Source organism: Myodes glareolus, chromosome X, assembly GCF_982192425.1.
Source record: "Myodes glareolus chromosome X, mMyoGla1.1, whole genome shotgun sequence".
Lineage (NCBI taxonomy): Eukaryota > Metazoa > Chordata > Mammalia > Rodentia > Cricetidae > Myodes > Myodes glareolus.
Genome location: NC_142053.1, coordinates 49,953,321 through 49,980,057, shown reverse-complemented (window position 1 = coordinate 49,980,057; position 26,737 = coordinate 49,953,321). Strand labels below are relative to the sequence as shown.

The following is a 26,737-nucleotide window of genomic DNA, read 5'->3' as shown; positions in this document are numbered from 1 at the left end:
GGTTCCTCAAATAAGTTTAGTCTGTGTAATTTAGTACAGAACACTCATTAGTGTTGTCTAGAAAAGCAGTGTCACTGAACTGCCTCTTGGTTTTCAAACAATTGTCAAGCCTGGCTGTTAACTTTATTTGCATCATGTTGATGCCTTTACTCTATTCATCTTGTCCCTCTATGTGAGCAACAGCTGTGCTATTCATGAAAATTTCTTGGCTCTCTACATAGGACTGAAGTGCCTTTTAAAGCTGTGGCATCTGAGTCATTGCTGGCTCACTGGCTGGTATCCTGAAGTTTCTGAGACATCTGACATGGTGTCTTTGAGAGCTCTTTCCTGCTCCAGCCAGTTACAATAGTCCTTCACCTTTTATTCACCTTGTAGGGATATAACTGAAACCAAAGCACCTTGCACCTTTTATTCCAGAAAGAATTATGCTTCCAGAATGCTAGGTAAAACTGATTATACAGGTACATATTCAAATATTAACATGGCAAAGACATAGATATCCTATTTCACAACTGAACTAGTGTATAACAATACAGAAATAGTTTACTAGAAGAGCGTGTATATATTGAGCTATAATATTAAAACATAGTAAAGGAAGTTAAGAAAGTACCAGGTACATGTGAGTTTTAGCATAGTCAAAGAGTAAATCACCATAGTCTGAATAAACAAGGGGCTACGATTCTTGAATGTCTCATAAAGTAGATAGTACAGTCACCTAGCAACTGAACATTGTTAAGTACACAGTAGATGCTCAACAAATCATTGATGAATAAAGTAAGATGTAGAAGGAACAGTGGGCCGCTTCTCGCCGCCCGCCTCCCGGCTAGCTCTACCCGAAACAATTAAAGAGAAACTGTATTCTTTTAAACACTGCTTAGCCCATTAGTTCCAGCCTCTTATTGGCTAATTCTCACATCTTGATTAACCCATTTCTATTAATGTGTGTAGCACCATGAGGTGGTGGCTTACCAGGAAGGATCTTAACCTGCGTCCATCTTGGAGAGGAGAGCTATAGCATCTGCCTCACTGCCTTCTTCCTCCCAGCATTCTGTTCTGTCTTCCCCACCTACTTATATTCTGACCTATCAGGCCAAGCAGTTTTCTTTGTTAATTAACCAATGAGAGTAACACATAGACCGATGACCCTCCTCCATCAGTAAGATGTGGTTCAATTAGTTAGGGCTGTGAGATGGGAAACAATGGTCTAGCCTGACATGGAGTTTGAAGCAGCAATACTATCTACCAAGAACAATAAAAAAGATTCTGCTCATAGGAATAGAGCTTTTTGTCCTTTGGACTGTTTTATTCTTCCAGCTGTGCATCATCGGCAGCTTTGAGTCCCAGGTGAGTAATTATAGCTGGAGAAAGTCAGGGGCCTGCAGGTGCATCCTGTGCTTGATTGGAGCAAGGGCAGAGGTGCTAGTATTTCCAGGAGGTTCTTACATTAGCATTGCTGAAGAACATTTCCAATTCCAAGTAGAGTTTTATGTATAACAGTGGAATGTGTCCAATTTGTAAGCCAAAAGATCTTCTCAACTATCCAGGACATTATTTTGTGTTCATCTGCTCCTAGGCAATCAAGAAACCTAAGCAAGGTTTCTATAGTTATGGGACATGCTAACATATCTTAAGCTTTCCTTTGGAACTCAGGTACCACCTTAACATCCATAACCAGAGTTCTTTTCTTGAATAGGTAGTAAAGGGTAGAATCGTACAAGAATTTGAACATAAATTACCTATTAGAAGTCTCAGGGAGTCTCACCTAGTCCAACAATTAGGGCATACATTTCTTGTTTATGCCTGTAGTTGACACCCTAGGCTGTCACTAGGACTGAAATATTAATAGAGTAGGTAAGTAAATGCCTGGTTTATTTTATAAAATTCCATATGACAAAATTTTAATCTATATTCTAATCAGATTTGTTTAGAAATAAATACTCACCAGTCTTTCAAAATCAATGTTTTCAAGAAACTGGTATTAATAGGCATTGTTAGTGATTCATGGACTTATGTTCACTAAATTAACTTTAAAAATAATTTTCTTTAAATAAGAGCATTTGAGCATACAACAGGTTTTCTGATATGTTGCATCTAAAGCATATGGAGGGCTAATACAATAGATAGCTGTGTTCAGTATCATTTTGTGCAAAAAACACGCATGCATACATAAACATTTGTACTTTAGAGAGATCGGCTCTGAGCCAATACAGCAAAGAAGGGTAAAAATATGCTTGCAAAGTACAGTTAACTCCATGACTAAATGTGTGAAGAGAAAACCTAATTTGGCAATATTGGAAGGCGGTATATTTTGAAACAAAGGCCTCTTTTGGAAGTTGTGTCAAATTACTTGGCTGAACAAGAATAACAGGCAATGTATTTGTATAAAACCCAGCTGCTGTTTCTGCTATTTGGTAATGAACTGCTTTTTGTATATGATGCTGATGACACTAACCAACTGGAAGCATGGCATATGCTGAGTACAGTCTCCAGGAGAGAAGCGGGATTACTTCAATCTTTCACAGTTTAGGGTCCAGCCCCTTTTGGATCGCGTGCACATATTTGTGCAAACAAGGTATAGTCTGTGACTAAGTGGCAGAGCCAAACCAACTGGCACATGAAGGGTTCAAATCCATGACTTCGGCTTAGTTCGTCCTGCATTCAAACACACCGAGATCATCATTCACAGGAATCACTGAATATCACAGATGTGGAGCCTCACCAAAAGGCAGGACTAGGAAATCATTGTTCTATTCTGTCCTAACTGGAAGTTGCCCACTTCATGACAGTTTTATGTCATTTCATACGAAATATTCATGTGAAAATAGACTATATTACCTATAACATAAGAATTATTTTTCCAGTTATTAAAGATTGTCACTGATTACAATGCTTATTCTGGTTTGTTAGTTGTTAATAGACGTCTAATATTCAGAGGGAACCTTCTAATATTTACCACTTCTGTTGCTGTTACTGTTATTCTTTAAGACAATAAGGAATATGATGCCTATCTCTCGTACACAAAAGTGGATCAAGACACCCTGGACTGTGACAATACAGAGGAAGAGCAGTTTGCTCTGGAAATACTGCCGGATGTCCTAGAGAAGCACTACGGGTACAAACTCTTCATCCCAGAAAGGGATCTGATTCCAAGTGGAAGTAAGTAACTGCCTTTGGTCTTTCCAACTTCCTTCTCTTTCAGCGGAAGATATAGAAGCGGCAAGCCTCAGAGTCAACTTTTTAGAAAACCGTTTCTCACACTAGATGGTTTTTCAAATTCAGATTTCTCCCTGTGTATATTGTGACTTTAGAGCATCTGAGGTTTTTGGAAGGTATTCTCATGTATAATTTAAGTATGTTTTTAAAACTTATACTGTAAGTATGGTTTTGATTATAACGCTTAAGTTTCAGGGGTAATAATGACACTTCGTTTAAAAACAAGCTGTAAAATTCAGTTAAAGCCACTTCGGTGAACTGCAGGTCCCAAGCTGAACTTCTGTCTTTGCTTCTACTTATAAATACAATAAATGTCACTAATAACTTTGAATATTTTCCTTTCATCCTTGTTATTCACTGTGCCTTGTCACTCATTCACAGATTTATGGAAAAATCCACTGTAAAAGGTATATGACGCCATTGGGAGCAGTATTTTCTGTATGTATTTAGTACTTAAATAAAGTTTAAGATGTGCCAGACACTGTAGGCTTCAATGCTACTTTTCAGTAATGCTACATAGTGAAAGCTGCATTTGAGCTTTCAGAGTAAATCCAGTTGCAAGTCAAAATGCATGCTTTGTTCTTGTTAGAAAACATGTGCTTTGTTCAAAACATGTACATGGTAAAATATAAGGATAACATAGGCCTAAGAGATTGTCCCTGCCCTCAAAAGGTTTTGAAAATATTGAGAAAAAAATCAAGGAACTAGAACACATTTGCGCATAGTCTTTTAACAGTCTTAAATATGCTAATGTTTACAATGAGATAATTACAAAAAAAATCTTTATCTTCAGATAATTTCACATACATTATACTTTATAACATTTCAGACTTATAATTCTCTCTCTCTCTCTCTCTCTCTCTCTCTCTCTCTCTCTTTGTGTGTGTGTGTGTGTGTGTGTATGCCTGAGAGAGCAAGCGAGAGAGAGAGGGGAAGAGAGAGAGAGAGAGAGAGAGAGAGAGAGAGAGAGAGAGAGAGAGAGAATTCAGTATTTACCTCCCAGATGAGGAAACAAAGGCTCAGAGAAGCCCAAGATCACATGGCTGTCAAAAATAGAGCTGGACATAGAGCATAGATATCACTCTGCTCGATCATGCTGTTCTTCAGTAATATGGTCATTAATCTAATGAGAAACAAATGGGAACCAACTGTGTTTTTATTTCTCTTTCTTCTTGAGGTTCATGCGCATGTATGTATGAGTGTATTTACTATTGCATGCCTTTAATGTGCATTGAAAGGTCCAAAGACAACAATATTTACAAGTTCATTTCTTTTCCTCAATTAAAATGTCTCTAAACTTCTTCCCATGGTCTCTCTATTCTTTTCTTTTTTGTAATTTTACCTGCTCTTATGGCTTGAAATACAGTACCATGGCAATATATTGCCCAAGGAATATTCCAATGTCTGAGTCATTTTTATGCCTCGGTGTCTTTCTCCCAAACCACGTCCCTTGTGTCTTTTCAATTCTCACTTCTATTATCCTAGCTTAGGCACCAATTATATTATTCGACAATATTGATTATGTCTCTACTTTCCTTATACTTTCGCTCTTCCATGTAATCCATTACCATGTATACAACCCCCACAGTGCCGAAGCACTGTTCCACAAACTTTGATTGTTTTTTCACTCTTTCCTCCAGGACAAAAACCTGTAAACCTTTCTTAAACACTTTTTTAATTGGCTGCTTGTCCAGATTGTTCTCCTATCACCCATCCTTTTTGCTACCTACTCAAAGCCTCTGCTCTATCCAAGTTCTGCCTATGATATGCACTATGTGTATCTGTGTCCCTGAACTGCTTTTGTTCACGTTAGCTTTCTATGCATTTGAAAACCCTACTGATTATTTTCCATATCACTTACTGATTTTGTGGAAAATCTCTAGTAATCTCTTCAGGCCTCAAGTTCATGGTATATATGTACTTTTTGACTATAAATGTATAGACCTAAGATATTTTGTTTAGTTCTATAACTTTAGGTAGTGTTCCATTTATTTATCTCTTACCAATATGATTATAAGTTCCATGAGCATTGTACTGAATTTCATTTATGTTCATAATATTGTCATCTAACACAATTTAAAATGATTCGGTGCCTCATAATATCTGTTGATTTTTTTCAACAGTGTTAGTTTAAGAGAAAAACAAGTCATGAAAATAAGCGAGAACATTACTTTTTGGTGGTCTTTTTCTGTTTTAAAATACTTTTGTTAATTCTCAGAAATGTTCATATAATATATTTTGATCATATTTTCCCCTTACCCAATTCCTCCCAGATTGGTCCTCAAGATAAAACAGACTTTTTATATCCTCTTTAATTATCTTGACTATTAACTTACTAACCAGCACACAAAAAAATATGTGTCACGTTTGTGCGCAATTTGTTACAAACTGAATATATAGGCCAGTGTCCCATCTAAGACTTGGATGCTGTTGGTACTTCATGTCTTTGACACCTCAGAACTAGGATGGGTAAGCCAGCCATGATTGCAGATCTCAGAGCTTACATCCTAGCAAGGGATTGCACATCAAATCAAATGCAGAAGAGATTTTATAGTCCAGAGAAGATCACTTTCATATTTTTAAGATTTTTACAATCATCAGAATGAGCGGGGACTTGATCCAGAGGTACTGGATGGTACACAAGAATATTTTTCAACAGTCAGCCGTTTGAGAAAACTATGCAACTTTTAGATGCAACCACTGGAGGGTGTTTGCTTTTAATCCTTCCTTCCTGAACTAGGGAATTCATGTTCTCTGAATTCCGATTTGCGAGTGTAACCTGCAGAAGTTCTTAAAAAGACTCTTTGACAATTTTTCTCTTCCATCAACATTTCAGTGCTAGCTGAGCAGTCACCATGTCACGATTAACGAGTTTTTCCTTGGCATTTTTAGCACGCATTCAGGAAGTCGATGAAGTATATGAATAATATACTTGATTTACACATGAATGACAGAGTAGAACATTTTGGACCTGGTGTATGCGTGTTATTAAAGAAGCTTCTGTGGTCTGAATTTGCAGCCATTGGTACACATTTAACAGGTTATGCTATATAAATATAGACACATTCCTGTGGGGGGACCTAGTTACAATATTATAAGCTGTTTTTGTCCCTCACATCTCATTTAATGCATATTGACCCAAGACTATGCCTTCCTCCAAAAGTATCAACAAGACTTTTGAGAATTATAAAAGCAAGCTTCATAAGATCCTCTTGATGGAGAATGATAACTCTCTATGAATCAAATTAGTTTGAATATTGTTCCCTTTCATGTATCTTCAGTCATTTTTCTGCCTCTCTCACAGTACTTCACTCAACCCTGTCAACTCAAAATATTTCCAATGCCCAGAATCTGAAAGGTACATGAATCTCAGTCTCAGTCTCTTTCTTTCTCTCCCTCCCTTTCTCTCCCTTTTTCTCCATCAACAATTCTCAGAAAGCGCAGCTATAGAGATGTTGATCTTCCAAATGAATTAGAGTTGTCTCTACTTTTACCCCTCGCCTACCAGGAAACTCGTGTGGCTACTGTGGAACATAGAGATGAGAATATTTGACACCAATATTTTCCCTAAATTCTGAGACCAAGTCTTTAGATTTGGGGCATTATTTTCCTGGCAGTAACGACGTTTCCATTCATGAGCCGGTGGCCAAAATCTTCTTTATGTTTTCTCAGGTTAGGTGCCTAAATGTGGCAAGAATTTGTACTTTCCAGTAAAACTTTGGTCTATTTCTTCCCAGACTAGAAACATCTGTCCCTGAGAACAGTGAAAGCAACCCCGGTGCCAACAAGCATCTGTATGTCAGAAGTGACAAGCAACGAAAAGAAAGCCAGATAGAAAACACCCTACTCAAACTGCCTAGAGACACAAACTTGAGAAGTAGAGATTTTCTCACCCTTGCAGCTGCTGAGTTCTGTGGTGTAAAGTACCCTACACAGAGGACATTGTGTTCATGGGGCCTAGTGGATCCTTGAGGAATGAACAGATGTGCTCTGAAGCTGACATGTGACCAACAGAACCCAGCTGTGCAACTGAGATCTTGAAATTGAGGACATTTTTTGGATGAGTACCATTTAGCCTCTTGGACCCATCTTATCTCAGAATTTCTGCACAGATTATGAAACATTAAAATATAAAGAGCTATGGAATCAGGCTGAAGCATACTGGTTTGAGGGAGAAAAGAGCATTCTAAGACAAAGAAAATAAAACTGAAGAATTGAGACTATAGTCTTTATTTACTTTTAAAAGAAGCAAAGTAAGGTCTTTAAAAATGTATGTATGATATATACTAGCAATTATGACTCAAGCTTATTCTAGCATAAGCTTTGGACAAAAATATAATTGCATAAGTGGCAAATTAAAGAAGAAAACAATTCTTCACAAACATTGCCTCAGTTTCCCCTTTTATTCATATAAATATTTAGAAGATCTGTATATGAATTATTTGTGCATGTCTGTGTCAGAGAAAGACACAAGTGAGCTAAAGTATTATTACACATATGGCTGACCAACCATGCCCCTCGAAATTATATCTCCAAATTTGATCTCAAATATCATTTTTTTACTTATTTCATACCCAAGTATCTATGACACTCTCTCACTCACGAATCATAGCACTTCTTCATGAATTTAAGGGGAAATTTTTATCTTTTTTTATTTTATTTTATGTATTTGCTGAACTTTCCCCAATAATCTAATCTTCAGTCATTTAGTGCTCAGGGCTAGTCATGGGTTTATTCTGACAATGCAATGACTAATGACTGGAGAATACATCCGCTGTCAGATGATCCCTAGTCACTTCTGAAGTGAGGCATGCAAAAAAAAGTTTTGTGCAGGGACCTGTAAGTCTTCACTGCCAATAGTTCCTATAGTCGCTGGACAGATTGGCCCCCATTCAAGTAAGTTTCCTTTGGGGAGGAATAAAATCCTTTTCCAGCAATCTAATGTCTGTGACCTAAAAAGTGTGAGGCAGAGGTGACATGTGCAACCAACAAAATTTAAAACATTGCTTGAAATTTACTCACATGCTATAAAATTAGATGTCTTGACAATTTTCTTCATGATAGAAACAAAAAAAGAGCAGAAATTATACTCTAATCACCCCCCAAATATACTAAGATTAAATGGACTAGTTTTCTCATCATCATTTGAAGTAGATGTTAGGATCCCTTGTGCAGAATTTTAATCAGGAAATATGGAGTTTAAAGTACAGGCATTTTTAAACAATCTACTGAACAGGATAATGTCTTAATGTTGAAGGAAATACAGAAAAATCTCCATGAGCCATAATAGCTTTGTTCCTTGGTCAGTAAGTTGACACTAGTGTGTATTAGTGACATATGCACCTTTCTAGGGCTCATGAAGGAGGAGGGGGGAAGACAGAGCATGGACATTCTGATGCCCTGTTGTGCTCTACTTTCTTTTTTTCTGGGTCATCATCAAATGTAAAGAGGTGAAAGAAAACGGAATGTAAACACCATTCCCAAAGGCGAGCTGCAATATGATGTATGAAGAACTCACACCCGGAAATAAGGCCCCCAAAATCAGAGACATAGCAGAATAAAGTTCCCACACAAACTCTCAGCAAATCTAAGTTAACTGGATTTACACACTATTCTTACTTCAGTATAATTCTTCCATTAGTAGATCCAGAATGGACTGCTGCAGAAATTTAACCCTGCTAACTAGTTGTCAACTATCAAGCTAATGACTTGAGAATGGGGGGGGGGATCTTTGTAGGGAATGTAATATCACACATAGGAAGTATACTCCTACACATGCACCTGGCTAAAGGAAAACGGTGGAGTCTGTCTCTGCAGCAAATAATAGACAGAATCCCACAACCGTCAAAAAGGAATCAAACACCAGCGTTTTCACATCAGCCAACATACAGTGTAATTCTTCTGGTAATATTTCTCACAATCACCTAAAATCCAAATAATATTATCAATCAAATGGTAGTTAAAAAGTACCTCATTAGAAGCCTCTTGGAATGCCAAGGATCTGAGAAATTTTTCATCATAAGTACATAGTAGTGAAAATACGGGTTTTATTTTTGTTATATGGGAAACACAGAATTTTAACTTAATTATTTATGTATTAACCTATATGTTTTAAAAATGCTGTTGTTGATGTTTATCAGTTAACTAATGTTCAAAAAAAACTGAGGGAGTATTATATGCTGTGATGTAGTCCCTCTCCTTCTAATGCTGTGTTTTTGTATAATAGCTGTACATAATTTTCTCTTTAAGTATACCAAAGTACTATCATTTGAATTTGACAGAGTACCAAATCATGCCATGCCTAAATCCTAGATATTTGATCTTTTAACTTGAAAATATGCCATATACTCTGATAAAAACCCTAAAATAATTGCAGATGCCAATACAAAAACAAGTTGCAAATAGCTGATTGATTAACTTGCAAAATCAGATTATCAGTAGTCAGAGGTCAAAGGTAGACCACCAAAGAATCTGTTAATATGGAGTTTGATTTATTCTCCTGTCATCTCTACCTCTACAGCCAACACAAAGCCTTAGAATGAGAAGGGCAAGAAGTCTTTAAAGCCATACATATCTCTCTAAATGCAGTTAATTGGGACTGCTGTTCTTTGTTTCTGTTTTATTAGTGTTTCCTCCTTCAGTTTTGTCCTTTGATTTATTAAAACAAGCACAATTCATTTTTCAGATCAGTTTTTAAATCTAATCATACTTCTTTAAACCCACTGGGATTTCTTTATCAGACTTCTGAATGATATTTTTAAATCAAATTCATAATAATTTAAATAAGGTTTTATGTAGTCACTTTCATTGATTTGCACCAATAATGATGCTGGTGGCATGGACACTGCCCAAGTAGGGTCTAGTGGACAATACATTGCAAAAAGTCAATCCCTGGATAAGACAAAAGGAGATACTTCTTGGCATTGCCATGTAGAATATGATTTTTTTTCCTGTCCTAATTTAAGTACCTCAATCAAAATTCCATTGAAGACTTTTTTCTTTGCCTAGCTATGGAGGTCACGAATAGGTTAAATGTGCTTGTCTGGCTTTGTTCCATGTCTCTCTTTCTGCCTGTGCTTTCACAGACTCATCTAGAAAAAAAAAGAAACAGTATAAACCCCTTTGGTCTTCACTGCCATCAGAAGTTACTTAAAATCAAAGCTTGCAAGAAGATATGATTCTGTGACCTTTCATTTAAGGGACATTACATATTTTTATGTGGGAAGAAAAAAAGCATCTTTTAAGGGATTTTTTTTTTCTACTCTGTTGCTAAACTTGTCTGAACAAGTCAGGGCAAGCTGTAGTGAGTATTCAGATGTGCTGAGGATTTGGGGATTTTTTTTGAAAAATGTTCCTTTATTATCACTTTGTGGTAACAAGCTTTTTAATACGTTTTCTGAAGGCTTCTAAAATGTCTCCCACAAAACCACAGCCTACTAGGGCAAACCTGACTGCCTGTCAGACACTGTGCTTTGGACCAGCAATGTTTTAACTTGATACCTGTTTCTGCTTAGCTTATTTGGAACTGTGCAAAGCCTAACCGCCCTGCCTGGTCTATAATTCGGGGGTGGCAAATCTCTGGAAAGGTCCGGATAGTAAATTCTTTAAGATTTGTGGATCACATAGGCTCTCCCTTGCATCGTGTTCATTTTATGTGTTATTCAACGTCCTCAAAAGAAAATCTTTTCAAAATGTAAAAATGTCACTCTTTGTTCATGGGCCACCCAAAAACAGGTCATGGATCTTAGAAGGCCAGGTTTAAAATCACAGTCGTTAGACACAGATACACAGCCCCAAAGTGAGTGGAGGATGGCAGTGAGCATTTGCTTCATACACAGCCAACAAAGGACTCCCTGGCTAAAGCCTAACAAATACAAACTTAGACCATGCCTCATTTGCTTCTTCTTCATTTTGTACATTTATTTTTCATGACAACTTGATTTTTGTTTTCATTTTCAAGGATAAAGAGAAAGGCTAAAAAGGAAAGAGGGAACCAGGAGGAAGGATGGGGGGAAAGAAATGAATGAGGAAATATGAAAAAAAGAGAGAGAAAGAAAAACCTTGGAAGTGAAAGAAAAGAATGGAAAAAGCAAGAGGGAAGGAAAAAAAGAAAGGGAGGCAGCAAGTGGTAGAGAGAGGGAGAAGAGAGAGAGAAAAGAGAGGAAAACAGAGAGTGAGCCAGAAAGTGAGAGTAAGTGCTCACAGTCTCTCCCTAGTCTACAGGCAGCTCTTAGGGGCACCTCCCCAGCTGCTTTCAAATACTGAGCTTGCTGCCCAGCCACTGATCACCATCCCAAGAAAGTGAAATGTGGGCTTCACATCTGAAAACTTCCACTTGCTTTTTCACCAAGTGAAATGGAACACAGAATTCAAGGCCCAAGCAAATGACTTGTGTTTTCTTTGGGACACTTAGGCTATTTCTACCCAGGGAAAATTTTGATGTACTGTCTAAGTCCAGTACATATGATTAATGTATATATAGGGCAAACCAGGATAATTCCGGTTTTTTTTTCTTTCACAGCAGGTTTTCAGCCCGAATTATCTGGATCCTTGCCTCAACTCTCCACTAGGCTTTGCCAGGATAAGCACAGCCAGTGTAGTATGCAGGAGACGGGGACCACTCCCTCTCTCCAAGGTTCTCTTCAACACCCACACCCTGTGCAGCTGAGCAGACTGGGAACTGTCCTAATAAATTTGTTCTGGGGACAAAAGTTTCTAAGATGCCTCTAAATCCATAAATATTGAATTCTGCTTAGATGGAAAATGGTAAAATACATAATAGATATGTGAACTGGGACATCGATACTAATGGGAAAATATTTTACACTCCTCTTTTCCCCATCCCAGAAAGTTACTAGGAAAACTGAAGTCCAAGATAGCTCAATTAAATTAATTGCTGCTTGACTTGCAATTTCTCATTATACAGAAAAAAATTGCCCAAACACTTAAGACCCCTTTCTCAGAAATGACAGAGAATCCAACATGGTATCTTTATGGCTTCTGGTGTCCCCCTTTTCTTTTTTCCTGAAAACTGCTGTTTCCTCTTGAGATGACAGACATATTGTAGAGTTCAGTCCCTACCTTCTTAGAGTGCCTGACCCAATCCTAACTCCTTTCTCTAAGCATCTTTTTATTCCTGCTCTAAATATTCACATTTTGGTTAATTCTTTAAAAATTCACACAGTGAGATTTGATCACATTCACCGTCCTCACTCAACTCGCCTGAAAAATTTGTTTTTAAAGATACCTTTAGAATATAGCCTAACATAAAATAGTGTTTGTCTTGAAGATACACTTACCATGACTATTGAAAAGGTTTGTACCCTAATTTTTAAAATTTCAAAGTGTAGTCTACAATTTGAAGAGACAAGAATGGTGCTGAAAATAAATCTTGAGAAATTATTAGTAGCAGAAATTCTGTGAAAATACAATGAACTCACTACCCACCTGATAAAAGTGAAGTATAACCGCATGTATTCTTGCACCAGTACCATGATTCTGGGTGTGGGATTTGTTCTGTTTTCTTTTTAGCTTTGGAGAAAAGGTGAGACGCATCATGGGAAAGATGCATGATAGTTTATTTTACTGTATCTTACAGATCCAACTTCTAATGATGAAGCTTCCCACATAACTTCTTTCCTTTTGGGAGCAGAAAGGAAGGAAGAAAAGGAAGAGGCAGAGCTGTTGATACATTGGGATAGGATCTTTCCACTCTATTGAAACTTTCTGCCTTTCCTTCCATGTTGTTTCACCAGTTCTCTCAGTGAAGAACCTCCCCGCTGCTATGTGTGTAGTGTTTCTGTAGATTGCAATGCCAACTCTTCCCTCTGCGTACAAAATCTATAAAGGAAAGCATTTAAAATTATTGAAAGGTTGCATTCTAACTCAGTGACTAGCCTCCTACTCGAAAATATTGTCAAATGTAACTACTGCATGAGAATATTCTGAAGCATATTTTTAAAAACACTTTTAGCAAGAAATTGTTAAATGGAAAACTCCATGTATCTCTTTTAAATGTTTATTTTGTTGCTGCTCCTGTTGTTTGTGAGTGGAGGTGTGTAGAAATATTTATTATTGTTTTGGAAAGTTTTCATGCTGCCAGTGGTTTTAAAAAATTGATACTGGAAAAAGAAGATTATCTGTAAAGTGTGCATCTATAAACCAAGTTTCTCTTTTCAAATGGCTTGTCCCGAGCTGTTTGATGTCCCCACCACCACCACCAATATGTGATGAATGTGATTGCTCAAAAGCAGTCCATAACGTGGGACAGATTTGTTGTGGCAAAGGTCGCTATGCTTCCGTAAGCACTGCTTTTGCTAGAGGGCACTGTACATTAGACAGGGCCTTTTGCTCTGCTTGGTAAAGACTGCTTTCTGGCGCAGCACCTGTGTCCAAGTCTCTGTTAAACACGCATATATGGGCTCCCGTTTATAGCAGATGGGACTGTGCGAAGTGAGACCGCAAAAGGATTAATGCATGGAATAAACAATCTTAGAGGCAATTTGAGTATTTTTTTCTACCAGGAAGAAAGCCATAACATATTCAACACGTTTTCAAAATTGCAACACCAAAGTTTATTCATAAGTATCTGGCCTCCTTTCCTCTTTGCCAGTCATTCTATTCCATTACTATCCTCATCTCTAACTCCATCCTTCATTGTTTGTCTTTGAACCAAAAAGCAATAGATGGTTCCTATTTAATTCATGAACACACATCACTTCCCTATCCGTTAGTTTGAAGGACAATATCGAGGACCTAATCTTGCAAATGGCAGAGCATCTTCTGAAAAATAAGGTGATTGTGATGCTGGAAGAGATTCTCCGCTATCTCTATCTCACAATCTCTCATGTTGATAGCACACACACATAACTTCTGTAATATTTTAGCAGTTGAAATAGGACTCATGTGGACCAGTATTATTTGTTAGTTAAAAGTTGTAAATATAAAACACAGAAAAGAAGGAGGAATGTATACCAAACTCAAAAGTAAAATAACCATTTATTAAAATACTTCTGTTTAGTTTTCATCAGCTGGTTGATTTCTTGTTTACTAAACTAACTAGTCTGTAAGTTTGTTTTGAGTTAAGTGATTAAATAAACAAAAAGTATTGAAAGACAGATAAACTCTGAAGAAGTCAAAGTTTGTATGGGTCATCAGTACATCACTATTATTACTTACAGAAGTAATAATAAGGCAAAGAAAATAATGATTTAATCAGTTCATAATTTCTTAATTGTTGCAGACATGGGCTTTCTGAACATGCAATACAAAAGAGAAAATGCAATGGACGTTAGTGAAAGACTGGATCTAGAATGCAGACCTAATGCTTTAAAGACTGGCAATGTCTTTGTTTTACTCTTTCTCTCTTTCTATGATTTATAGCATACATTGAAGATCTCACAAGATGCATTGAGCAAAGCCGAAGACTTATTATCGTGTTAACGCCAGACTATATTCTCCGACGAGGATGGAGTATTTTCGAAGTGGAAAGCAGACTCCACAACATGCTAGTCAGTGGAGAAATCAAAGTGATTTTGATTGAGTGTACAGAATTAAAAGGAAAGGTGAATTGCCAGGAAGTGGAATCACTAAAGCACAGCATCAAACTTCTATCACTGATCAAGTGGAAGGGACCCAAAAGCAGCAAATTAAATTCTAAGTTCTGGAAGCACTTAGTGTATGAAATGCCCATCAAGAAAAAAGAAATGCTGTCCCATTGCCATGTGCTAGACTCTGCAGAACAGGGGCTTTTTGGAGAACTTCAGCCTATACCTTCAATTTCCATGACAAGTACCTCAGCCACAATGGTGCCATCGCAAGCTGATCTCCCTGATTTCCACCATTCGGATTCAATGCAAATGAGGCACTGTTGCAGAGGGTACAAACACGAGATGCCAACCAACACCCTGCCAGTACCTTCCTTAGGCAACCATACTTACTGTAATCTGCCACTGACACTACTCAATGGACAGATACCCCTTAATAATTCCCTGAAAGAGACTGAGGAATTTACAAGGAACAATTCCCTACTACCATTATCATCCAAAGAGCTTAGCTTCACCAGTGATATTTGGTAGTGAGAAAAGCAATCTCAGAACCTCTGAACAACTATATGAGAATATGGAATTTGTGCTGCGCTGTTCTGAGCATAAAGGGCACCTAAGAGCATCGAGATGCTGAAAATGTGAAGAAAAAGGCACAAAAATCGTGTTTATACTGAACTATTTTTGTTTACATTTATAGAATAGTGGGGGAATAGAAGGTCTTGATTTTGTAGTGCAACACCTTGTCCCAATGTACAGTTTTATTTTTTCCTGAAAAGAAAAAATTGAATTGTGTCCTTTTCAAGTAGGTTCTATGGCACCACATGAACTGCCCATGTTTAGGAGTTCAGCATTTAAACATAATTTTCAAAAAAAAAAGGAAATCCTAGAGACTCAGTGAATTTGAAAATTGTAAATGAATGTTTAAGGGAAAGGAGAACTTTTATTGAATAACTGAAAACAGTTGGGAATTACAAAGGAAAAAATATTGATGCAGCCAATTGGAAGACTGTTTATTCAGGAAGATCAGTTGAGAAAATAGTATGATTGAAACATTTACATCTTCTTCAACTTAATGGACAACTCCTGTAGACTAAACCAACAGCCTGTAATAACAGCTTTCAGTTCTATTAGACAAGCACATCAACTGTAGCCAAACTGGTAGGTAGGTAAACTACGGGCATTCCTGAAGCAAATGAATGCTCAGCTCTAAGCTCTCTAAAGATAATTTTTAGTAAGCCTTTCTGGATCATTAAAAATAACATTTTTACAACATCTAAAATGTACCATAAAGTACACCTTTTCTTGTTTCCGAAAAACATTTGCATTTAAATGTTTTCCCTCCAACACTCTTGTGATCTTCTCTAAGATTTCTGTGAAGATGTGGGCAGTGCCCTACTTGTTTTTCAGCCTCATTGCAAGTCAAACTTAAACATATATTGACCACAAATGTCTGCAGTTGAAAAGAAGCAACAACACTGTTCAGAAATGAAGTGCTAAGTGATTCACGTTTACTACTAATAGAGCAGCCACTGCAGACGTTTTCATCTCAACACAGTTGTGAAATGGACTATTCTGTACATACAATGAATCTTTTCGGCTATATGTACAAAGCTCCCACAGAAGTGTCTGTATTCCAGGTGCTTCAGAGAATATATTTGATAGAGTAAACTTGCCTGCACTCATGCAGTAACTGTGACTATACCATAACAGAACATCTTTTCCAATAGCCTGTTTACTAATGGCTGTAAGAAATGTACCCCTACTCTAGTATTTCTTGAGGATTATGTCTTTCCAGCACTTACAATTAATTTGTTGTGCTCTCCAACTTGATACCTGTGGGAGTCAACTTCTTAACTGCATATCAAAGTTGATTCAGAAACTTTGCAAATGGTTCTTAACAGAAAATTCTTGGACAATTATAAACAAGGACAATATACACAATGTGTAAAAATTAAGACTTTGTCTACCCTTTGTGATTGTGAGACCCCCCAAAGTAGATACAAATATGAGAAAACATGCTTTGACCTGTCTCTAATCTCTTTCCATGGTTGGTTCCCGTAATTCGTCTGTTCCGTGAAAATACCTGGTTCCCTGTTGCTTTCCTATATCTAACTGGTCAGAAAATACATTGTGCACCAGACTGTGTGAAAGTTTCACAGTGATACACATGCACTTCACAGCAAGACAATTAGCTTCTCCTTTGAAGAGGCCTGTTCAATGTATGTAGGCGTTTCATAGATGTATTTTTTCCCACCAAGAATGGAAACTTCTCTAAAAACCATAGGTGTTTCAAAATGAAAATGTACCAATTCCCAAGTGTTTTTCCTGTGTTACAAAGTTGTATTTACTCTGGGTGTTCCTTAATGCTACGTGTAATGACTAAATTAATAATGTGCATGAAATGAGTGCTATATGTTCTAAGTGGACAATTGTACTTTTTAACTGTTTTATTTTTCACAGAAATCTAGATTAATTCAAATAGAATGTCCAGTCATATTTTTAAACTAATAGTTCTGTATTGAGCATGCCAGTTCTGAAAATATAACATGGGCCTCTCTGCTTCCTTTATTTACAATGATTAAACGTGGGTAGCAATTTGAGTTGGCTGGCCACAATGTGTCCTTTCACTGCTTGGAGGTGCGCAGAAACCCAGCATTCACACTTGTGCTGCAGACCTTGACAAGAAACCTTTTCTACCACTTTCAGGAACTAATGTGTATACTATCTATAAAAATTTATTTCTAGGTGGCAATTCAAAATTGAATTTTCATCTGAGACTTTTTTTAAGAAAAGATATAGCCCATGGAATATAATAAGTATTTAGTCGAGAACACAATATATACTTCCAATTATTTTTATGATGAGGCTTTTCCCCCTTTTACAACTTTTCACTGAATTTTGGAAATCTAGGAACCATGGTTACAACTAGCTCTTACACACTCATAACAAATTTATTTTTATGTTACTGTATGTAAAAATACATTTCCAAACTGAATTTTAAAGGTGAAATGTTCTGAAAACCAAAATGAAAAATACAAAGTTCAAAAAGAATGATAATATGTACAAATCAAAACATTCCATTGAGAATTAACAATACTCACGGATATGAACAACATGTTCATCCATTTTACTTAGCAAAATATGACTTCTGGGCAGGTTTGATACCTATGGTCCCCAATCAAACCAGAGAAATAACAACGTAACTGTGTGTTTTCTGAAAAGTTATATCACCCCTGCCTCTAAACCTTAATTGAATTAGAGCCAAAACTGTCCTACTTCTAAGAATTCATTCAGAGCTATGACATAGAGTTGCCATCAAACTTCCAGTGAAGTTTGAATCCAGTGTACCTCCCTGCAAAAGGAAGATGTTTTGCTTGTGGATGGAAGGTTAATATTGTGCAGCTGAAAGTTCTTAGAGGGCTACAGTGAGAGGTGAAAGCAGTTCGGTTGTGAAGACACATTTGTAGGACCTCAATGTGAGCTGAGATGACAATGAATAGTAATCAAATGATTGCAATGTAATCAATTAGAAAACTGTAAGCAAAAACAAGAAGACTCTGACAAGTAGAGGAAGGAAAATCTTTGACAACTGTATTTTTTGTAATAAGGCCTACAAGAGTATAGAATCACTGGTCGAAAGCCTTTGCTGTCTTTTGGCATTTTATTTTTAAATAAACTAATAAAGAGAAAATGGCTTCACTTTGGGGGTTGGGGAGGTATTTATTCTGAAAGTATGATGACCTGAGTTCAAATCCCCAGCACCTATGCAAAAACCTGAACATGGATGCAAGACACACCCATCATTGGAGGGTAGAGAGATGAAGATTCTGTGACCTAACTGGTCTTGTAGCGGAGCTGGAAGGTAAGTTTTGGTCCAATAAGTGACCCTGTCTCAAGGCAGGAAATTGGAAAAGTTGGAAAAGACACTAAACATCCTGTTCTTTCATGTACACTTGCAAGTTCATATTCATATATAAGAGAGAGAGAGAGAGAGAGAGAGAGAGAGAGAGAGAGAACAAACTATTCACTTTTACAATGTGTTTTCCAAAAATAATAATAATAAATGACCAAAGAAAATATCCTGAAATTGCACGTATAAATCTTCATAGTTCTTGTCTTCATTTCCCAAGGTGAGGTAATGAACTGATACTAAAGCTAAGATGGAAAGTTGTCCTATACTGATCAACTAAATATGAACACTGAATCATTGTTACTCTTTTTTTGGGAGTGAAGTTAATGTTGAAAATTGTCTGGCTCCAGTTCCTCTATTACTCATGCATTTTTATTGTGAGATGCCTGATACATGGTCAGAGTTTTGAACATTAAGGCTCTCTGATAAACATATGAAGCAGTTTGATAAGCTTAATCATTCACTTTAAACTCTTCCATATCAAAGTTGCCTTTAAAAGTAACTGAAATCAGCCCAGAGAAATTTAAGAAGAATATTTATCAGTCCATTTAATTACCATGTAAACAGAACTTGTAAAATTATGTACAACCACCTACGTTTGTTTTTCTACATGCTCACTGCTATTTTCTCAACTATATTTTTTCCAGATGGTGTTAAAGTCAATCATTAAATTTCTTGACTGCCTGTTGTATACTGGCCAGCGCACAAAATATACTAGGAAATTTTAAGTCACAATCCTTGTTCTCAAATAGTTTATACATCACATTCATGAAGAAAGCAGTGTTTGTAATACAGTTTCAGAGTAGAAAAATTAATATTTTTCATGTGCAGTAATAAGTGAGATGGGGATTCTGTATAGACTTGGACAAGAGATAAGTGTCGGATAGCAAAAACAGTGGTGAAAATGGAAATTTCTCCAATACAGACCATAACACATGTGAATACGGAAGGAAGCGTAACAAAACTCTCTTCAGGTGATAGCAAGAGCAGAGGTCTGAGTAAGACTGGGAGGAATGTTAAAGCATTCATCGAAGAGCAAGCAGACTTAGGGAGAATTAGGAAGGGAAAGGGAATGGAGGCTGGGAAGCCAGCTATGAGACTATTCTCACAGTCCAGTTGAAACGAGAGCTGGAGATAAGAGGTGACCTTAAACCTCAGCAAAGAGCAGACAGAGACGAAGAAGAAGTAGACAGGATATAGTGATGCAGAAAGTAGAAATGAAAAAAAGTAAACAGTTCAATAATCAAAAACACTAGTTGGGTCAAAGGAATTTTGTGAGCATTTAACCCATACTTTAAACTGAACACTCTAACACTGCCAGGGCAAAGAGATAGAAAGCAAAGTGCTAGGGGCAACTGGTACTGAAATGCCCTGGGAAGCATTTGGAAGAGATAAATTCTCTGAAATGGCAAAATGCTTCTTTAAATCGGGTTTAGAAGCAAGTATATTTGCTCCACTTGTAATTCCAAATTCCCGAGGAAGAAAAAGATGGGTTTTTTTTTTTTGTTCTCAAGTACCACTGTCTGGTTCTATTTAAATTCCACATCTCATTTTGAAATAAAGAATTATGACCTTGAAATGAAAGAATTGAAATGATTAAGTCGAGACAAACAAGATGGCTCAGTGTGTAAAACCGCTTGCTGCCAAGCCTGACTACCTGAGTTAGATCCCCAGGACCCACATGGTAGAAGTGGAAGCCCAACTCCCACACAACTTCCATTCCTCCACATTTGCACTTACACACATGTGGAGAGAGGTGAAGGGAGGGAGAGAGAATTTAAATGTCAAATACCAAAAGAAAAAGAAAAGAAAAGAAAAAAAGAAAAAAGAAGTGAGGTTTTAAAGATCAGTAGTCTTATCTCATTCCTGGCTAGAGTCCCAGTACCCATACAGGGCTCATCACAAGGTGTCGATCACATCACATTCGTTGGTTAAATGGGAAAAGAAAGTCAGGAGCTTCTGTGAAGTCCATCACATAAGACACATGTTATCTTTCATTTGCTTTTTATAGTAAGAAACTTTGCAATTTAACAAGAGAGGAAATGTATGAGATTATCTCTCTATATCCTGTCTGGGCCGAGGATTTTATGATTCTAAGTATATTTGTGGTGGGAGATCAAAGTTTCTTAAAGATTCTGCCAGTTACACAAATCATTATTCCTCAAAAGATTCAGACAGTTTAGTTCTATGAGGCCACCCAATATAGCTCATTGCTGCTGACCACAACATCCCTTTCCCTAAACACATACTTTATATGCCCACTCATTGCCAACAAAAACTTCTTTTTTTTTCCAAAGGTTACATTTATACCTATAATTATTATTCTAGGTGGAAGAATAAGGATTAGATTAGCCTCATTTACTGGGCACGGAGTGAGACCCACCAGCAGTTCTACCCATGAATTGAGTATGCAGAAATACCCTGGTTTCTATCCTGTCAGAGAATTTTCCAAGCAGTAAATAAACCAAGAGTCCTTCACCATCTTGATAGAGGGATTGTGTGAAAACACCTAGAAACCAGAGCAGTTCCGTCTATTTCCAGCTGGGGAAAATTCCTTAGCATTTCTATCCCATTTTGTATTTGAAAAATAAACACATAAAGGGGGAATTGTGAATATTATAGGCAAAGTGATTAGAATAGTACTTTGCACAGCATAAGAATTATTTTGAAGAAGTTACCACTATAATTATTATTCGACTCAGAAATGGTGCAGCAAACTTCCATCCAAAAAAAAAAAAAAAACCGTACATTTTATTTTACTTCCCAATTGGAAGAGATGGGCTATTTGGTTTCGTGCGTGACTGCCTGGATGACAAAGGACATTCATTTTCCAGACAGCTGCCTAGGCAAGAGGTGCATTCTGTGGTCATGGAACAGATCAGAGCTAGCTGGCCCATAGAAAGAACAAGCCTACGGTAACTTTGACCTCATTAGTAATGTGTTCTGAGCTAGACAAAAAACAGGACTCCCAGAACATGGATTATTCAGATTTGCTGTCCATGTTAATCACAGTCCCCAGATGATTGCTTGATATTCTGCTTTACTTTAGCTAGGTTTACATAAGCCCAAAACATCTGGATAAGAAGTGAAAAAATGCAGATGTTTAAGCCTTATGATGGGAAACATCCAGATGTCTCAAATTTGGATTTGTCATTTTGTTCTTTGTTTTAAAAGAAAGAGAAGCCAAAAAGAAAACAAAATAAAAATCTACCATAGTCTGTATTTCCCTTAACCTGGGCAAAATTAAGCTGGTTGCTTATTATAGAATTCTAAAATGACCAAAAGCTGATTGGGGATCTTTTTGATAATGGATCCAGATGAATGTGCTTCATTAAAAAAAAAATTCTGATCCATACCTACCCTTTACGAGAGACAATAGTTGTTACAGTGAGACAATATATTGGAAGAGCTGATTACACTGAACTGTTTAGCTGAGGTTATACCAACAGTAAAGGCAAATTTTCTAAAGAAATCTCTCAAAATGGTGCTTATTTTGTAAGGAAGTCTGCTCTCATCTAAATACGTATACAATTAAATGAAAATATAAACATTTCTCCTGTTTATGAAATTACCACTTAAGAAATATTTTTACCTTGAATATAACGCTAGCTAAGACATAAACAATAAAGGTAGTCATTTTGGGAATGTGAGTTGAAGATAATTAAAGTTCATGAAGAGGTTTCCAAAATGTCTTTCATCGGTGCCCTAAAATAATTTTCACTAAGTTAAATTATGAGTGAGCAGTCACAGTCTTCCCTGGAGAATTCTACTGAAAAGAAACCCATTGACTGAGTGACACGTTAAGGATTCACACAGTTTTAGAAACAGAAAAGAACTTCAAGGTCGTCTATTTCAACCTTTGTACTTCCCTCATGGAAAAAGGTCCAGAGGTGACGTGACTTGCTCAAGTGACAAAAGAACTGTGGGATACAGAATCATACTGTTCTGAGTGAACTTCTGGTGAATTTTGGCAAAGTCTAAGTAATAGGGAAGAAAAACAGTAACTAAAAAACTCATGACGACATTGGTCACGTGGGGGATGCTAGGAATACATCGAACATAGAAGTGGGAGTTATTTGGAGAATGTGGAGGAAAGGTATGGGAATCCCAAGGTAAATAGCATGTTGGTGCTTTGAATTCTATTATGATCCTCTTGAGAAAAATGTGTTAATGTATACCATATTATTTATCACAAGTAACAGTCTTTTGTGATTGTTCCATCCTCCCCAATGGTTAAAAATCAGGGTATACAAATTATATGGATTCTAGAAGAGCTTATTAGCCACGTGATAATGTAAAGTTTTAAGAATTGCTACAAATACCCGAGTAAGGCACTGAAGAACTAATCCCAGGTTTGTGGAATTGGTTGTGATTATCAGCAAGTGCTCAATTGCACAAGTACAAAGCCAGCAACACCACCTTAAGATCAAAGCGAGTCTTTCCAGGTCTCTAGCACTGGGTTTGGCAAGTATGTAGAGAAATAAATATCAAGAAATCTCGAGTGCTTCAAAAGAAAAGGCTAAAAATAAAATAATAAACTGTGGTTGGTATGTAAAATGAATGCATATATATATATATAAGAAGGTATTCTATGTTTTCTTCAATATAAAAAATAAACTGAAATATTTTTTCCTCCTGAGAAATGCAGGAAATGTCTCCTCAATGCACACCCACATAATAAAGAGAAACCTAAGGTGGGGTATATCATTTTGGAGAGAATTAGTACCAAAATGAATATAATTGTTCACTGATTTTTGGTTAGTACACGATGTTCACTATTTTCGAACACAATGTAAATTTATTGGAAATAAGAATGTGTGCATAAAAAGAAATGCAAAATATCTCTATAGAATTCAAAGCACAGCCATTGCACCATACCCAACCATTTATCATTTCAATTTAAAAACATTAATGCTGCCAGTGGAAACAGAAAACAAGTTGTCAGCAGTTTTCCTCGAGCACGATGAAACCACAAAGCCATGGACCAGGCAGTAAAAATGTGTTTAAAAAAACTCAATGCTTCAAGACAAGCCAGATTATTATGAGAGATATACTGTAAACTCCTCATCTCATTTATTTTGCACAGATGCCAATTCACATGAAATGAGCTTTATTGGTTTGAGAAATCTTTTTTCTTTCCTGTCCTTTAATGTGTGCAAACCAAGTTCTGAGCCACATTTTGGAGGATGAGGGTCATTGATCTTCCTCTTTACTTTTCTATTCTAGCCACAACCCAAGGTTGATTAAAAATGATGAAGCCAAACTTTACATGCCTCCTTCATTCATGAAAGTTCTTTAAACTTTTTTCTCCATTTCTCCAACATCAGTCTCCTTTAATCTCTTAAAACATGGGATGTTTTAAGTTGGAAGAAACCTGGGAGGCAATCTAATACTCTTCTTTTAATGATGGAGAAAATGTTGTCACTTATCCAATATTAGAAAACTAATTAGTGGCAGAGCCAAAACTAGACTCAAGAGTTCCTGATTGACCATAATCATTTCATTATCCTAATCAACCTTCAACAATTCAAAGACCAGATTCTTAAAGCATTCATCCAGGATTTGGGAGTGTAGTTCAGTGGCTGATCATTTGCTAAGCATGCCCAGGGCGCTGGGTTCCTTCACCAACATCTCAATAAGATAAAATAAAATGAATGCATAACTGAAGTTGTCCATATGTCCTTCTTTCATTCTAGGGAAAGGACAATCACTTGCCAGTGCTTGAAATCTTTCCTAATCTCTTTATGCCATATAGATGTATCGAAGATATCCTCAGTGTTATACCAGATACACTAACTACACTAAGAGCCTAGAGTCAAATGGGAAAGTTCCTCTTTGCAAACTCCACCACCACTTACAAGAGAAAAGATAAATTAATATTATGGGAGTTTAACTTGTTCTTAAACTTATACTTCCTACCCAAAGCAACTAGAACATTTTCTTCCTTTTTTAATTGAGGATATTTGGGATTAAACATAAGACCTTATATACACCAGGAAAGCACTTTACTATTGATCTACATACCCATCCTTTAGAAAAAGAAATGTTTTAAATTTTGTTTAAGGTATCAATAATTTCCCAGGTTAGCCTTGAACCACTAGGGGTAGAAGATATTTCCCACATAGTATCAGTTATCAAATTATAATATTTTCTTTAGGATGAGTATTTGCATCTGAGAAGAACTATCATTACCAAATCTAGAACCAGAATTTGCATACTTAAATTCTAGACTTGAATTTACTGGCTATCTCCGTATCAATAAATTACTTAAACTTACAGTGCCCTAGTTTCCTTCGTGGTAAAATAGAGAGTAATATGCTTATAATAACAAGGATTTAAGTAAAATGAGCATAAACAATGTGAAGAAAGAGGGTTCATACACAATAGAGGTCATAAAATTGATACCTGATACTATATAGGGGGAAAAGTTAGCTCAGCAAATTAATCTCCAACACTGAGCAGTACAGGAACTGTTTTAATGGATTTCATCCATGAAATGTATGCAAGGAAGGATGCCTCTAATTACCAGTCTTGTCTACTCATTAAGCTTAGTCAAGCATGCACTTTCCTTGAAAACATTAGGGTAATCTTTATTCCAATTGCTATTTTTATATCAACCAGCATTCCTCTTCAAATTAGAATGTGATTCAAAGTTTGCACTAAGACAATAGATCCTCCAACAATTCGGAATTATGAGTAGTGACTGCTCCTCAGTACTCTCCATCTCCCAGGTAAAAGCTCTCCTGGACACGTTAAAGAAATAAGTAGATTTTTTTCCACCTGCCAGACTCCCTAAATTTTCACTCACAAAATCGCAAACAGGTTTAAACAGCCCAAAATATAAAGAGAAAGTTCAGTAGGTCAATAAGTCACTGCATAGTTGTGGCTTTTAGGCAATCACAAGTTGAAATGAGTCAACAGTATTGATGGAGCTGCTTAGAAAGCAAATGCGGGGCTAGAAGACAAGTAAATGCCCAGTCTAAGAAAATCACTCCGTGGCAGACAGAGGTCTGTGCTCATATTTAAGCACCCACATTCTAATATGAACTGTTTCAGTATAGAAAGTCATAAAAGATCTTGCAGATGCTGTTGAAGTTTCTGAAATTCTGCCATGAAGGGAGGAACTGGAAATTTTTGTTTTTCCTTAAAAAGAAGAAATTTAGCCAGAATATGACATGGAAACAAAATTAGATTTATTCAGTGTAGTCCCTGTGGGAGAATCAGGATAATAAGTAGAACTCATGAAGAGGCAAATTTAGGCTCAGGATCAGAAAGTCCTGTCTAAGGATATAGACTACCCACAAACAGAATTGCTGCTTGCAAAAGTATTAAATTTTGTTGCTGCAAATCCTCAGAGATGGGAAGAAAACAGATTGTTTCTAGTTGTGTGTCTTAAAGTAGCTGATATCAAGGAAAATTTCTAAATCAAACCCATGATTATAGCCCAATGATACTCATATTGTTGAACTAGCTGCATCGACTTCTACCAGACCATCCCCATTACTATCAGTTAATCTTTTTACTTAGCTTTCACATGTCTGTTTTTTATCTTTACCCCATCTGTTCTCCTCTCCGATCTACACCCATATCTTCTTCTCCCCAAATTCATTTCTACTACTCATAAACACAAATATGCAACGTTTAAGACATATGTTGAATTCATTATGTCCCAGAAAGTCCTACTAGAGACTAGATATGACTGTGTTTGTTCTAAATCCTTTTTCCTACTACCTGAATGCTTCAATTTGACAACTGTATTTCTCACTCTTCTGCAAATGTGTTCAAGTTATCCTAACCAGAATAAACCTGCAGTTTACCCCCATGAATGTGAATAGACTATGTTTCTTCCTGAGATATTCCCATTAGCCACAAAGTTAAGTGAAACTCATTCTTCAAAGTCCAAGACTACCTGGCCTTTCCTTCATTTTGGGCCCACTGTGTCTCTTAACTCATTGCCCATTTTTCAAACATAGACTTACTATTTTTGCATTATCTAAGTTTATCTAATTCACATTTGTTTTTCAGTTAAGGAAATGATATTGCTTCCAAAACCAGACAACTTGGATAT

At 36.7% G+C, this 26,737-nt stretch overlaps 1 protein-coding gene across 1 annotated transcript in view; it reads left to right on the top strand.

Moving 5' to 3' along the window:
• The window catches only part of Il1rapl2 (interleukin 1 receptor accessory protein like 2), a 577,524-nt gene extending 560,165 nt beyond the window's left edge, over positions 1-17,359 (top strand). The window contains exons 8-9 of the mRNA XM_048458168.3: positions 2,986-3,156; positions 14,596-17,359. Coding sequence (XP_048314125.2) covers positions 2,986-3,156; positions 14,596-15,290 — 866 coding nt within the window. The 3' untranslated portion in view covers positions 15,291-17,359. The remainder of the gene's footprint in view (positions 1-2,985; positions 3,157-14,595) is intronic.
• Positions 17,360-26,737: the final 9,378 nt, after the last annotated feature.